Below are 16,715 nucleotides of genomic sequence, written 5' to 3' on the forward strand. Positions count from 1 at the left end.
CCCATAGACTGTAGCCTGCCAGGCTCCTCTGTCCATGGAATTTTCCAGGGAAGAATACTGGAATGGGTTGCCATTTCCTCTTCCAGGGGATCTTCCCAAGCCAGGGATGGAACCCGTGTCTCTTACATCTTCTACATTAGCAGGTAATTCTTTACCACTGTGCCACCAGGGAAGCCCATAGAAGAGTGCTGAAGAATTTATGCTTTATAACTGTGGTTCTAGAGCAGACTTTTGAGTTCCTTGGACAGCAAGAAGAGCAAACCAGTCAATCCTAAAGGAAATCAATCCTGCATATTCATTGGAATGACTGATGCTGAAGCTGGAGCTGTAGTACTTTGGCCACCTGATGTGAAGAGCCAACTTACTGGAAAAGACCCTGATGCTGGGAAAGATTGAGGACAAGAGGAGAAGGGGATGACAGAGGATGGGATGGTTGTATGGCATTGCAGACTCAATGGACATGAGTTTGAGCAAACTCCAGAAGATTGTGAATGACAGGGAAGCTTGGGGTACTGCAGTTCATGAGGTGGCAAAGAATTGGACATTACTTAGTGGCTGAACAACAACAGACTTTGTTTTTCAGGGTTTAAACTTTTAAAAAATGTAGTGCTGATACTTTTCAATAGAAGCTTGTTTAAGCATTATTACATGTAGGGATTCAGAGCCTCCATATTCTTCTTGATGTTTAAGTAATTATTGAAAATTTGAAAATGCCTTGAAGACAAAAGAGATAGACAAGAGAGGTTCCTTGCAGAGAGAGCCAAGCACCATGGAAAGCAAAGTGATGGAGGAGGCAGGGTTAACTCAGTTTAGTACCATGCTTCTACAGCCCTGGAAATTCTCTATGTTCATGAACTAGGGCTGAACAGGGTCCTGAGATCATCTTTTCCAGTGGTTCTGAAGCTTTTTGGCAATTAAAGAACTTCTTTGTCTCATCTATCACTATGTGTGTCCTTACCCATGAGATAACAAAGCCTTCCTCAGCGATCAATGCAAAGAAATAGAGGAAAGCAACAGAATAGGAAAGACTCAAGATCTCTTCAAGAAAATTAGAGATACCAAGGGAACATTTCATGCAAAAATGGGCTCAATAAAGGACAGAAATGGTAGGGACCTAACAGAAGCAGAAGATATTAAGAAGAGGTGGCAAGAATACACAGAAAAACTGCACAAAGACGATCTTCACGACCCAGATAATCACGATCGTGTGATCACTCACCTAGAGCCAGACATCCTGGAATGTGAAGTCAAGTGGGCCTTAGAAAGCATCACTACGAACAAAGCTAGTGGAGGTGATGGAATTCCCGTTGAGCTATTTCAAATCCTGAAAGATGATGCTGTGAAAGTGCTACACTCAATATGTCAGCAAATCTGGCAAACTCAGCAGTGGCCACAGGACTGGAAAAGGTCAGTTTTCATTCCAATCCCAAAGAAAGGCAATGCCAAAGAACGCTCAAATTACCTCACAGTTACACTCATCTCACACGCTAGTAAAGTAATGCTTAAAATTCTCCAAGCCTGGCTTTAGCAATATGTGAACTGTGAACTTCCAAATGTTCAAGCTGGTTTTAGAAAAGGCAGAGGAACCAGAGATCAAATTGCCAACATTGACTGGATCGTGGAAAAAGCAAGAGAGTTCCAGAAAAACATCTATTTCTGCTTTATTGACTATGCCAAAGCCTTTGACTATGTGGATCACAATAAACCGTGGAAAATTCTGAAAGAGATGGCAATACCAGACCACTTGACCTGCCTCTTGAAAAACCTAAATGCAGTTCAGGAAGCAGCAGTTAGAACTGGACATGGAGCAACAGACTGGTTCCAATTAGGAAAAGAAGTATGTCAAGGCTGTACATTGTCACCCTGCTTATTTACGTTATATGCAGAGCATCATGAGAAATGCTGGGCTGGAAGAAGCACAAGCTGGAATCGAGATTGCTGGGAGAAATATCAATAACTTCAGATATGCAGATGACACCACCCTTATGGCAGAAAGTGAAGAGGAACTAAAAGGCCGCTTGATGAAAGTGAAAGAGGAGAGTGAAAAAGTTGGCTTAAAGCTCAACATTCAGAAAACGAAGATCATGGCATCTGGTCCCATCACTTCATGGAAAACAGTGGAAACAGTGTCAGACTTTGTTTTTTGGGCTCCAAAATCACTGCAGATGGTGATTGCAGCCATGAAATTAAAAGACGCTTACTTCTTGGGAGGAAAGTTATGACCAACCTAGAGAGCATATTAAAAAGCAGAGATATTACTTTGCCAAGAAAATTCTGTCTAGTCAAGGCTATGGTTTTTCCAGTAATCATGTATGGATGTGAGAGTTGGACTGTGAAGAAAGCTGAGCACCAAAGAATTGATGCTTTTGAACTGTGTTGTTGGAGAAGACTCTTGAGAGTCCCTTGGACTGCAAGGAGATCCAACCAGTCTATCCTAAGGGAGATCAGTCCTGGGTGTTCATTGGAAGGACTGATGCTGAGGCTGAAACTCCAATACTTCTGCCACCTCATGAGAAGAGCTGATTCATCAGAAAAGACCCTGATGCTGGGAAAGATTGAGGGCAGGAGGAGAAGGGGATGACAGAGGATGAGATGGCTAGATGGCATTACTGAGTCAATGCACATGAGTTTGTGTGAGCTCCAGGAGTTGGTGATGGACAGGGAGGCCTGGCGTGCTGTGATTCATGGGGTCACAAAGAATTGGACACGACTGAGCGACTGAACTGAATTGGACTGAACCCATGAGATAACACTAGTATTAACTCGTACACTAATTAGTCGTTAGCATTTTAATTAATATTATTGTTATCACTAGATTGTGAGTTTAATTAAGCAGGCATTGTTGGTTCTTTAATTGAGTAGTATATCTCTAACATATAGAGCCATGCGAAGCCCTTAGATGCTCAGTAAATATTAGTTGAATTAATTATGCTTATTATGGGGCAGACACTGAATTAAGTGTTTTGGATGCATAACTTGAAAACAAACTGCATATATTACATAGACTCATTTTCCTTTTATAAACTGAATCAACTATATGAATAGCTACCATCCATGCTGCTAAGCGAAGATGTTATAATGTCAAAAACAACTACATTTTAGATAGCAGCTGCTGTCTCATATGCTGTTATGTTTTGGAAATACTGAAAAGTAATAGGCTTCCAAGAGGTCAAAGGACTCCAGCTTGGGATCTTAGATACATTGCAGCATCCTTGTTTTACAGACCAGGAAGTTTAGGTCCAAGGAGGTTTAGGTGAATTGTACAGAATCAGACAGCTTCTCAGCAGAAGAGTCATCTGGTCCCTGGACTCCGCCCAGTTTTGAGGATTGAACAAGGAACGCTGGCAAGTCTAGACCCTGGTTTCTTTTTTTTCAAACTTGAGGGAGTATAGGTGGGACATTAAATCATACCTTTCAGGTTATTAAAGGCCTGTTTTCTGATACCAGCTGAATGAACCACTCTCTAGCCCAGAGTCTCATGGTATTAATGTATTCTTCATTTAGCATAGAAGAGTAGAGATTGCTTATAACAGATGCTGTGAACACTGAATAGCTTCAAGTACTGTCTGTTGTATACCTCAAGGCTTTGTGCTGTGAATGGGACAGAGATAGAGCCAGAAGCCCTGACTTGATGCTGTGGATTCTCCCCTCCTACCAACCCCTGCCCCACTACAGTCAGGTCACACCTCCTTCCCTCTGCCTACTTCTGGCTCTGGAACTGCCACTGCCTGCTACCCACCTCACACCATGAAATGATGTGCTCTGTGATTGCCTAAAGGATGATCTTGAGTTTGTAACTTTATAATTTAATCTTTTAATTCTGAGTCCTTTGAATCTATTAATAGTGAAAAAATATATTGTTCAAATTTCTGTGTAATTAATATTTTAAAATTGTTTTGGTATATTAGTGGGGAAACAAGTCATCATTGTGTTTGGTAAACACATTGGAAAAGTGTTCTTTAGGAAGGTTAGAAATCAAAATGTTATCTTTGTTTTTGTCTATGCAGTGATGTAATTTGTTATTTTGCTTCTTTTAAATTTTCCTTTAAAAAAGTAGGGCTTCCCTGGTGGCTCAGAGGTTGAAGCATCTGCCTGGAATGCAGGAGACCCAGGTTTGATCCCTGGGTCAGGAAGATCCCCCTGGAGAAGAAAATGGCAACGCACTCCAGTACTCTTGCCTGGAGAATCCCATGGAGGGAGGAGCCTACAGGCTACAGTCCATGGGGTTGCAAAGAGTCAGATACGACTGAGGTAAAAAAGGTACAAATATTCATTGAACTTGTTTGTTCATACAATGAATAATTTTTTAATATTTACAATGGACAAGTATTCAGCACTCAGCACATAAACATTTATAAGTGAAACATTCAAATCTTAAATTAATGCTGCCCAGTTTTGGAAGGCTTCTGATTTTCTCGCTTTTGGTGAATTTTCACTGTGTGATTTTACAGTCCCTTTAGCACATGGGCATTTCTCCCAGCCGGGGAGTTAGGACTCTGTGGCCCAGCCTGTGGCACGATGAGCAGAGCCCCAAGGGCCCCAGAAAGATGGGAGAAGTCTGGCTTTCCTCCAGAGCCAGCTGATGCATGAAGCTTTATTTTTGAGCCTGCAATATGAATTCCTATAATCTAATCAAAATACACTCATAACAACATGAAACCAAATAAAAATGATTTCTAACTTGTCCACCGTTTTTAATCATTCAGCACTGGCAAGGCCAGCATGACTCTATTTTGCTGACTCTATTTTTCTAATTTCCTTTTATTGTGAATAATATCAAACAAGTAAGGACATTTTCAGTATTGGGAATTATGCTGCTAAGTCACTTCAGTCGTGTCCGACTCTGTGTGACCCCATAGACGGCAGCCCACCAGGCTCCCCCGTCCCTGGGACTCTCCAGGCAAGAACACTGGAGTGGGTTGCCATTTCCTTCTCCAATGCATGAAAGTGAAAAGTGAAAGGGAAGTCGCTCAGTCATGTCCGATTCTTTGTGACCCCATGGACTGCAGCCTACCAGGCTCCTCCATCCATGGGATTTTCCAGGCAAGAGTACTGGAGTGGGGTGCCATTGCCTTCTCCATTTGGGAATTATGGATGGTGCATTTGAACAGGTTCCATCAAGCCTTACCTTGATAGGTTAATGGGGGAGGAGGGAGAGAGGACCTGTGAACAGATGGGCAAGGACCTGGCCACCAGCCTATTTTGGTTGACCCTCATTTGTATGTCAGCAGACCTTTTGACCAGAAGTTGTTGGTGCAGAGCATTTTTCTTAGATATAACATTGTGCCTTTATTTTTACTTAAAAATAGTAAATATGAAGTTATTCTTCATTTCTAACTCCTGTCCCACTTCCCCTCCCACATAGAAGGCCTTGTGTAGACTATCTTTGGTTCATAGCAAGGAAGACACACTGCATGCATTGTTGTACCCCTACTTCACCTGAGCCTGCAGGACTGTCTCTTGTTCCTTCAGCACTTTAGCCTGAAGTTTCCACTCTGCTGCCTGGTTCAGCAGCTGTAAGGAGAGAGAACGCATGGAAAGACTGTCAAATTGTCTTTTAAATTACCGTTTATTGTAACTTAATGGCTTGCTAAATAATCTTCTTAAGTAATTTTGGGGGAACTTTATAAAGAATCTCAGAAAACTAACGAAACAACTAGTTTTAAAGGTCTTATTCTCAGCTAAAAGTTAGTGATTCTAATGGGAAATAAAAAAGGAAAGAAAGTCTCCACTCAAGCATGAATCACACGAAATTCAACCTCCCACCAAATTCTGGACCCCTCTGTAGCAATTCTGCCCAGCTATCATTCAGCCTGTGCTTGAACATTTTCAGATTATCCCTACCTGGGGCATCGTTATGAGCAACTGTTCCTTTGTATGAAACCTAACTGTTCCTTTATGTTAGACCACTATTCCCCATCATTGTATGCATCAGAAGCTCCTCAGGGGCATGTTGAAATGCAGATCCTTCTCAGAGAATATGATAGGAAGTGTAGGGTGTGATTAGAATCTGCACAGGGAGCAAATACCCAAGATGGTTTAACTATTGGTAGTCCATGGATTTTATTTTGAGAAACACTAGGTTAGAAATTTGACCTATTGGTCCAAATTCTGTATGAAGTTTACAAAAGTAGTCTCGTGCCTGTTCTGTAAGGCAGCCCTTCAAATACAACCATGTCAAACATGATCAGAACTGGAACTCATGGGTTAAATTGGAGAAGTTGTTTTGGCATAAAAATGACACACACATATGTAAGACATGTTATTTTAACTTAAGATGTATATTCATGTATCAATTTTGATGTAAGGCTACAATCTTTGTTTTGGATATGGATCTCCCAATTGGAATTCAGAGGGTTTTTGTTTTTTACAAAAATTATATCCATAATATGCCATATAAGAGTTATAGTTTTTTTTTTTTAAACAATAGTGCTAGAACTGGAAGACCTAAGATATTTAATTTGTAAAGCAGCTTGATTGGATAATCCTCTTGAGTTTTACAGCTTTCTTCCAGTCTTTTATATCTGCTTGCATCCAACTTGACAGTCGTTTTTTTTTTTTTTTTTTTCTATATGCCTACATCTAGGCTTTTGAAGCATTAAAGCATAGTTTTTATAGAAACAACTTTTTGACATTTATTTCATGAGTTTATATATTATTCTATTGATTTACATAATGCTAAACCAAGGATAACTGGGAAAAGAGTTGGGAGCGAAGATCTGACTCTTGGTCTTACTTAGCTTGGGGAACCATGTTCAGATACTGCAGAGTAGCTAACTTGCCTCAGGACCCAACATGCTGTGGGCCTCGTCAGTATGTTTACAGAGAATGGTGAACGTCATGGATAACCCAGTCAGTCAGTCAGGTGGCTGTCAGTTAAGAAGTTTCTATTTTATTTCACGATAGGCTGATAGAATTTTTTTCCTTTTTGTTAATCCATATATTTTAAAAAATGTCCATTTTTGTTATTGGAACCAAAAATAATAAAATCGTTATTTTTAAAAACTTGGAGGCATCTTTTTCCTTATCCAAGTTAGTCTTGACCTCTCCATTTATAAAAGGGGGTATATGTGTTTCTCTATGCCTCTTAGTGAGCAGTGAAGATTAGTTAGTCTAGAAGTGCACTGTAAGAGACGACTAAGGCAGCTGCAGTGCAGAAGCCCTGCAGCACCCACTCTGGTCATCTGAGCTGTGTGGCAGCAACGTACATGGTGGGCTGCTGCTAGACCCACAGGGGCCCTGTTACGATGAGTTATGAAGAGGGAGGAAGGAAGCTGCCTGTTCTTGGGATGAGGAACCCCACACCCCAGCTCTAACATGTTGTTTCAGCACTTTCAAAATATCAGAGCTGGAACCCAGGAATGACCAGCGTGGAAGAACTGAGGGGGACTACCTTTCTTTTTTAACAGAAGCAGATGATATTAAGAAGAGGTGGCAAGAATACACAGAAGAACTGCACAAAAAGATCTTCATGATCCAGATAATCACGATGGTGTGATCACTCACCTAGAGCCAGACATCCTGGAATGTGAAGTCAAGTGGGCCTTAGGAAGCATCACTATGAACACAGCTAGTGGAGCTGATGGAATTCTAGTTGAGCTAGTTCAGATCCTAAAAGATGATGCTTTGAAAATGCTGCACTCAACATGCCAGCAAATTTGGAAAACTCAGCAGTGGCCACAGGACTGGAAAAGGTCAGCTTTCATTCCAATCCCAAAGAAAGGCAATGCCAAAGAATGCTCAAACTACTGCACAATTGCACTCATCTCGCATGCTAGTAAAGTAATGCTCAGATTCTCCAAGCCAGGCTTCAGCAATACAGGAATCATGAACTTCCAGCTGTTCAAGCTGGTTTTGGAAAAGGCAGAGGAACCAGAGATCAAATTGCCAACATCCGCTGGATCATCAAAAAAACAAGAGAGTTCCGGAAAAACATCTATTTCTGCTTTATTGACTATGCCAAAGCCTTTGACTGTGTGGATCACAATAAACCATGGAAAATTCCGAAAGAGATGGGAATAGCAGACCACCTGACCTGCCTCTTGAGAAACCTGTATGCAGGTCAGGAAGCAACAGTTAGAACTGGACATGGAACAACAGACTGGTTCCAAACAGGAAAAGGAGTCCGTCAAGGCTGTATATTGTCACCCTGCTTATTTAACTTATATGCAAAGTACATCATGAGAAATGCTGGGCTGGAAGAAGCACAAGCTGGAATCAAGAGTGCTGGGAGAAATATCAATAACCTCAGATATTCAGATGACACCACCCTTATGGCAGAAAGTGAACAGGAACTAAAAAGCCTCTTGATGAAAATGAAAGAGGAGAGTGAAAAAGTTGGCTCAAATCTCAACATTCAGAAAACTAAGATCGTGGCATCCAGTACTATCACTTCATGGCAAATAGATGGGGAAAAGTGGAAACAGTGTCAGACTTTATTTTGGGGGGCTCCAAAATCACTGCAGATGGTGACTGCAGCCAGGAAATTAAAAGACGCTTAATCCTTGGGAGGAAAGTTATGACCAACCTAGATAGCATATTGAAAAGCAGAGATATTACTTTGCAAACAAAGGTCTGTCTAGTTAAGGCTATGGTTTTTCCAATGGTCATGTATGGATGTGAGAGTTGGACCATAACGAAAGCTGTGCCGAAGAATTGATGCTTTTGAACTGTGTTGTTGGAGAAGACTCTTGAGAGTCCCTTGGACTTCAGGGAGATCCAACCAGTCCATCCTAAGGGAGATCAGTCCTGGGTGTTCATTGGAAGGACTGATGTTGAAGCTGAAACTCCAATACTTTGGCCACCAGATGCGAAGAATTGACTCGTTTGAAAAGACCCTGATGCTGGGAAAGATTGAGGGCAGGAGGAGAAGGGGATGACAGAGGATGAGATGGTTGGATGGCATCACCAACTCAATGGACATGAGTTTGGGTAAACTCCAGGAGTTGGTGACGGGAGGCCTGGCATGCTGCAGTTCATGGGGTTGCAAAGAGTCGGACACGACTGAACGACTGAACTGAACCCTTCCTTGACTTATATCTGCTGTTCTGCTTAATCACTGAAGGAAAAGAGGGCATCATTTTAGTTTCTTGCTATGATTGAGTTACTCCATGTCTGTCCCCTAGTCTCTCTCACAAGAATCTTTGCCTGGTTTTTCCTCTGTTGTGCCTCATATATTAAATCCAAAGGTACTGGTATTCTATAGGAAGCATAGTTAACCTGAGGATAATTACATCTAAATAATAAATACTTTATTTCTTACTTTGAGAGGTAGGTTGTAAATGGATTTAATGAATTAATCTTTAAGAGCACATGGACATCTGATTGAAATTATGCAGTGCCCACCAGGTTATGTTTTCCAAAATTCACTCTTTTGTTGTCATGTTTGAAAACCAAAGTTTATAAAAAAAATTACTATTCTGACAAACTGAAGTGATTCCAGTCTGATTTTAAGTAAATGTAAAGCTTGTGATCAGTTGTTAAATGGCCAAATCTGAATGACTGGTCTGTTGTCTCTCCCCAGCAGCAGACATGTGCTTTAACTCATGCCTCTGAAACACAACTCTGAGTGTGATGTACTATCACAGAGCTTGGGATCTGGGGACGGATGTACTGGAGATGTAGCAAGCATACCCGGGTCACTTAGCAGTGTGTGACCTTAAGCAAGTCACATATCCTTTTATGGGCCTCAAGTCTCTCATCTGTTTTGGAGTGTTTAGGGGGTTAATAAAATATCAGTAAAAGATACCACTTGGTTTCTTAAACCAAAACTCAGGAGTCATCCTTGATTCTGTTTCTTCACTGTCACCATCTTCCAGTTCAAAGCATGGCTTGTTGGTTATATGTTAAAAACTTAACTTTTATCCATGTCCAGCTCTCCTCCACTGCCACCTCCCCAGTCAAAGCCATCATCAGATCTTGCCCAGACTGCTGCCTAGCTCTCTTGCCCCTCTCTAGTTCACTTTCCACCTATCAGCCAAAGTCACCTTTTACAGATGCAAAGCAGACCCTGTCACTTCCTTTGCTGAAACTACCCAGTACTTTCCCATTATATTTAGAATAAAATTCAAACTATATTTCAAGCTTACAAAGCAATACAGTTTGCCCCTTGCTTACCTCTACAGTTTCATTTTGAAATTTTCTCTCATTGGAGCACCTACTCTTGCTACCCTGACTTTCTCCTATTTCTGGAGGATGTCAAGCTGGTTCCAGCATTAGGACCTTTGTCTCTTCTACAGACACTGCTGCTGGGGACCTCCTCTCTGACTCCCTGATCATCAGGAAGGGAGCAGCTCAAGCCTCTGCTCCAGGAGGCCCACCAAGTCACCCAGTCTAAAGGAGGCCTCCTTCTTCTGCCCCTTTGAAGTTCTTCCTTATTTCCCTAGTAGCACTTAGTATCTGAAATAATCCTTTGTTTGCTTGCTTATTTATTGCCTTTTTCTTCCAAGTTAGACTCCAGTTTCCATGCTTGGATGTGGACTTCTCCATCTTGTTCACCACTACATGCCAGCACCTAGAATGGGGCATAGCTCATGAAATGTGCTTGCCAAAGGTTTGGTGAATGGATGCATGATACAGTGTTACAGTGATAGGTACAGTGTTTCCTCCTGGGCTGGCCAGTGTCATTCTCCAGGGAAGCTTAGGCTCTTCCTCCATCAGTCTAGTACTCTATGACCGTTACCAAAAATATTCTCAGGGGTTCTCTGACCCCAAGACAGACCAGACAAACACATAGATGCATATGATAAATACATATTCCTTCTCGCGTTTGTGTCGCTCCTCTGCTTCCTTCATCATTTCTTGTGCCTGCTCAAGTTTCGCATCCACTAGCTTCTGCTGCAGTTCTCTGTGTTTAAATATTTTGTCGAGGTGCTGAGGAAAAGTAAAGTGCACATATCAAGTTGAGTTATTATGCTGAAAAACATGTATAAAAAAGTAATATTGATATAAACATGTGTTGTCTAGGTTTTAAGAGTTAAAAAGAGGAGGAATAAAGGCATTGGTGTCACTTATGGTTTTATACGAAAGTCATAAATTGGTGGAGTCTCCTGCAGTTTGCACTACATGAAAGTGGCTACAAAAGGTGGAGGTGCCAGAGTTCAGCAATGCAACACCAAAAGGTCCCAACAATATTTTTCTAAATATGACAACTGTTAGATACGGCACTAGTTTACCCTAGGCTCCAAAGACAGTGATGTGTATCACAAGGGCTGTAGCACTGTCACTTGGTATTTTGGCTCTTTCTGTGAATATAAAATCACATTTAACCACAATATTAATTCAGTTTATCATGGTGAATTCTCTACATGCTTGCCTCAAGGGTGTGGGGAAGCCTTGAGGTAACAGCCTGTGGCCCTTTGTCTGGGACTGAGGCAGTAGCCCCCTGATATCAACTCTCTTGCTCTGGTGGGCAAGCAAGGCTCAGGTTTGCAGATGAATTGATATGCAAATATGCTACTTCCTCCTTCACACTTTTTGACCTGTTGACTTACCTTGGTCAAATGAAGCTTCCAACTCCACCTTAGTGTGGAGAATTTCTTGGTTATTAGGGGTCCCATTGGCAAGAGGACATGTAGAATTTGGGCCTTACCTAGAACTAACCTAGGAATATACAACTGGTCTACCAGGTCATTCCCATACATAATCTCTGTGCAGAGTATGGGCACCTTTTTTTTTTTCTCTTTTTAGCTCCGTCTCTTTTGTTTTTTCTTGAACCTCCACTTTGGAGCAGGATTAATCTTTGTAACAAGATAAAATGGTAGCATGGAATTATGGCCTACTGTGAGAAGTTTCTTGATTTACCGAACTGCTATATCAGCTTTTTTTTTTTCCTTGATTAAAGCTTAGCATGTTGCCAGCAGAGCTCCTTTGACTATGTTATATTACATTGTAAGGCAGAGATTTAAAATTTTAAGTGAGATGGAAAAAGGGATATGACATATCAAAATCCAGAGGGGGGCATCTGGAATCTTCAAAACATATTAAATATTAAAATATAATCTTGGAATAATGAAAGATCTTTATAGTCCCCCAGTGTAAACTATTGATAACAAACTCTTTTGGCTTTTGTGATTGTAGATATGTGATTTAATCTTGTAGCTTCTGCTTCCCATCTATAAAATGTGGATAATACATTATTATCTAATACATAAGATTGTTGAGACAGTTAAATGACATACTGTATGTAAAGTATAATACTTAGCATATTGCTTGGTACAAACTAAGTAAAAATAACAATACCATTATTACTATTATTATATATATACTATATTATAATAGTATATATATATTATTTGTGGGGTATATACAATGCAGACTTTTAATTTTGATGACATGGTAATTCTTAAGAGGGCATGCATGAAGTATTTCTTGATTCTGTAGAGAGAGTTTAAAAAGGCTGAGAAATAATATTTTTTATTTTCAGGGATAAATCCATTCATGTCCTACCCCTTGTCTATTGCCTCTGCTTTGCAGTGATTCTAGTTGTGAAGAAATCCTCTATGACTTTCAGCCAGGTATTTTGTAATATCATATGTTTTTATTTTGGCTAGTAAAAGAAGTCCAAACCTAAATATTAATCAGTTGAGAAGGCTGGTCATAACTTTGTTATTAACTGACCTCCCAACCTTCACAAACCAGACCCAGACCTATATGGAGTGTTTGTAAGTTGTCTGATGTGGTTCTCACCTCCTCTCTGAGCTCATACTGATCAATGATGCTTTTTAGTTTCTCTGCAAGCTCTGTGTTCTCCTGACAGAGTTTCATGTTTCGCTCACTCTGCTGCTCAATCTGGGCCTGGATATCCGTCAGGGTGTTCTGGAAATGACTTGTGATCTCCTTCCTTTTCTCTTCTTCCTCACGTGCCCGCTGAAGGGTTTCCTCCTGTAGAGAGAATGCACGCTCTTGTTATGCTGGTTTATAAGCCCCTAGGTTTATAGAACTCAGAGTTTGGTTGATGGAGAATAGTGTGCAAGGTAAGTAGGATATATTTCCTCAGTTCTCTAGAGGTAACATTGCTCAGCCCCAACATAAATGTTTGAGCTGAGGTTTCAACTGTGAATACACGGTCACTCAGAGCAGGTGCAGCAGGGGCCTTGAATTTGATAGCTGGTGGTAAATAGACTTGTTTTAAAGACAACGGGTCCCGTGCTGAGTAGATAAACTGCAGTGTTTCTTAACAGACATGCCGCCTGAAGGTTCTATCTCTTGGTTGTGGCCTAGAAAAAAGGATACTCAGTCTTATTGATTGATGGGATAGATCCCGTGTTCCCTTAGTTTGGTACAGAAAGAAGAATAGCAGATCTTACGTTCCTGTGTAGAAATGATGGCATATTGATCATGTAATTGTATTCCCCAAGTTTTGTAACTATAAGTGATTACAATGTATATTTTTCTCTTATTAAAAATAAATGTCATCCAAAAGCTTGAAAAGAAAACTAAGATAGCCATATATGAATTACAGCAATTCAAAAGTATCAAAAATTTTAAAAAATATGCTGGGTATTTTTTGAAGGAACAATCATCCCATGAGTCACACAGAGTAATTGAAATATTCAGTGTAAATTTTAAATCTGAAAGCAATGTGACGTTTCAAATCTTCTTTAACTCTAAAATGAAACATCTAATTTTCCCCTCTTCCACTTTGTTAACATTGAAGAATTGAAAATTAACTTTTATATCATTTCTGTTCTCTTTTCTCCTAAATCAAAATTCCCCTTTCATTGCTAACTACTTACAATGTACCCAAATTTCCCCCGTATCTATATTGAGAATTATTTGCTTTGTGCTTATTCCTGTCATTCTTTTAGAATAAAAGGGTTTAATCTACATACACCAAAGATAGAGACTCTGCTGACAAGTGATACAGACATTTTAGGATCCCTTTAGTTCTGATTAATTTTATTATGAAAGCTTTCTTCATTGTTGGCAAGTAAAATTATACTGCATTTAGTTGCCTATCATGATCAAATTATGTAACAGGGTTTTTAAAAAGAAATACTGATTGAGACAAGTAATTGTGCAAGTCTTTATTATGATAGTAGAATAATGTGATCAAAATAAAAGCTGATGCTGGAAATACATGCTCTGGAAATATTTTATCATTAGATATCCCCTTTCTTCTACAATATTGATATATTTTCTAACTCTGACACCTGATATCAGAATCACAATTTATTCATGGTATAAACATTTATTGAGTGGAAATTTTTTCAGTTCAGTTCAGTCACTCAGTCATGTCCGACTCTTTGAGATTCCATGGACTGCAGCATGCCAGGCTTCTCTGTCCATCTCTAACTCCTGGAGCTTGCTCAAACTCAGGTCCGTTGAGTCAGTGATGCCATCCAACCATCTCATCCCTTGTCATCCCCTTCTCCTCCTGCCCTCAATTTTTCCCAGCATTGGGGTCTTTTCAAATGAGTCAGCTCTTCACATCAGGTGGCCAAAGTATTGTGCTTCAGCTTCAGCATCAGTCCTTCTAATGAATATTCAGGACTGATTTTCTTTAGGATTGACTGGTTTGATCTCCTTGAAGTCCAAGGGACTCTCAAGAGTCTTCTCCAACACCACAGTTTAAAAGCATCAATTCTTTGGTGCTCAGCTTTCTTATGGTCCACTCTCACATCCATACATGACTACTGGAAAAACCGTAGCTTTGACTAGACAGACCTTTGTTGACTGAGTGATGTCTCTGCTTTTTAATATGCTGTCTAGGTTTGTCAGAGCTTTTCTTCCAAGGAGCAAATGTCTTTTGATTTCATGGCTGCAGTCACCATCTGCGGTGATTTTGAAGCCCAAGAAAATAAAATCTGTCACTGTTTCCACTGTTTTCCCATCTATTTGCCATAAGTCATGGGACCAGATGCCATGATCTTAGCTTTTTGAATGTTGGGTTTTACGCCAACTTTTTCACTCTCCTGTTTCACTTTCATCAAGAGGCTCTTTAGTGCTTCTTCGCTTTCTGAGGTATATTTCTTAGGAACTTTCTTAGGTATACTTAGAAGAAATCTACACTTCCTAATCTGGAGAAATTAAGTATCAGAGATGTTATTTCCTTGAACTTTGAATGCTAACACTTACTATATGTATTTCACTAAAAGTGATTACAGCCATCTGTTAAAGAGTTGTTGAATATACATATGATAGTGATTCTCTCCTTATTGTTCCTGATTAACTTAGAAGTCAACAATCTCCTAGTCAGAATTATAGTCCATGATTTGGATATTATTTGCATTTATAACTATTCCATCCATGAATGAATGAATAAATGAAAGGACCATCCCATGCTACCCAGCAAGTCTGAGTTTTTCACTGGCCACTGGCTAGAAAAAAGAGGGTATAGCTGTTAACATAGCATTAAACACATGTCAAACCATCATAGCACCCAATCCTGGCCCATAGAATGGCATCTTGCATTTTATATTACACTGTTTTTCAATGAGAGAAAAATAAATCTATTGAAATCATAAAATTTGATTCCACTAATAAAACAATCATTTGGGCAATGTCTGAGGTAGAATTTTCTTTACCATGCACAAAATTCAAAGTGAAAATTAATAATGCAAAAAGAAAATTGAGGGACAAAATCTGAAATAATTAAGAAAACAACTTTTCAGGAATCACTGAGGATCTTAAAATCAGTGCTGTGCCTGGCACACAATCCACAGGTATTCCGTAAATGTTTATTTAATGAGTCAACAAATTTCATTAATTTACATATAGACATATGAATAGCTTGGACTAGATGATTCCTATTGTCTTTTCCACATTAAAATTCAGTGATAGTCTGATAACAAACCCTGCTTATTTCTTTACTAAAATCATATTGCCTAAGACACTAATTTCTTACAAGGTGGGTCTTTTGGTATAATTTGAGGCTCAAAAATACTATGTTTGTTGATAAAAAGGAAAATATCTCAATAAAAAGGCGCTGTCCAGAGAAAAATAATCTATAAGAAAGAACAAAGTGGAAATTCTAGAGTTAAAGTTTACAAAATATGAAGTGTGAAACCACTGGGTGGGCTTACAGTAGAATAGAGATAATAGAGTACAAAGCCAATGAATATGAAGATAGGTCAGTGTGAAGTATCTAATGTAAAGATCAAGGAGAAAAAAGATTGATGAAAACCATGAAATGAGACTCAAGGACCTGTGAGACAATATCAAAATATCTAACCCATATGGAGTTAAAATCTTAGAAGGGGAATGCGAGAGAGAGAGAGAATGGGGCAGAAAAAAATATTTGAAGAAATAATGACTGAAACTTCCTGAAATTTGGTGAAAGACATAAATTACAGATATAAAGTGAAAGTTGCTCAGTCGCATCCGACTATTTGTGACCCCATGGACTATACAGTCCATGGAATTCTCCAGGCCAGAATACTGGAGTGGGTAGCTTATCCCTTCTCCAGTGAATCTTCCCAAGCCAGGAATTAAACCGGGGTCTCCTGCATTGCAGGCGGATTCTTTACCAACTGAGCTATCAGGGATACAGGTAGGTATAAGAAGCTCAACAAATTCTAAGTAGGATAAATATGAAGAAAGCCACACTTGGGCATAAAACAAAATTCCAAAAGCCAAAAATCCATAGAAAAATCTTAAAAGTAGTCAGAGATAAGTGACATGTCACATCAGGAGAACAATAATTCAAATTATTGTTGATTTTCATCAGAAATTGTGGAGCCCAGACTACAGAATCTATAAAAGGCTGAGTAAGA

The 16,715-nt window shown here is 39.7% G+C and overlaps 1 protein-coding gene across 1 annotated transcript in view; it reads right to left on the bottom strand.

The window, feature by feature from the left end:
• TXLNB (taxilin beta) overlaps positions 1–16,715 on the bottom strand; it is a 56,602-nt gene that overhangs the window by 16,022 nt on the left and 23,865 nt on the right. Inside the window, exons 5-7 of the mRNA XM_052646094.1 lie at positions 12,688–12,882; positions 10,753–10,872; positions 5,440–5,514 (exon numbers count right to left, since the gene is read on the bottom strand). Coding sequence (XP_052502054.1) covers positions 5,440–5,514; positions 10,753–10,872; positions 12,688–12,882 — 390 coding nt within the window. The remainder of the gene's footprint in view (positions 1–5,439; positions 5,515–10,752; positions 10,873–12,687; positions 12,883–16,715) is intronic.

This window comes from Budorcas taxicolor, chromosome 9 (genome assembly GCF_023091745.1).
Source record: "Budorcas taxicolor isolate Tak-1 chromosome 9, Takin1.1, whole genome shotgun sequence".
NCBI lineage: Eukaryota > Metazoa > Chordata > Mammalia > Artiodactyla > Bovidae > Budorcas > Budorcas taxicolor.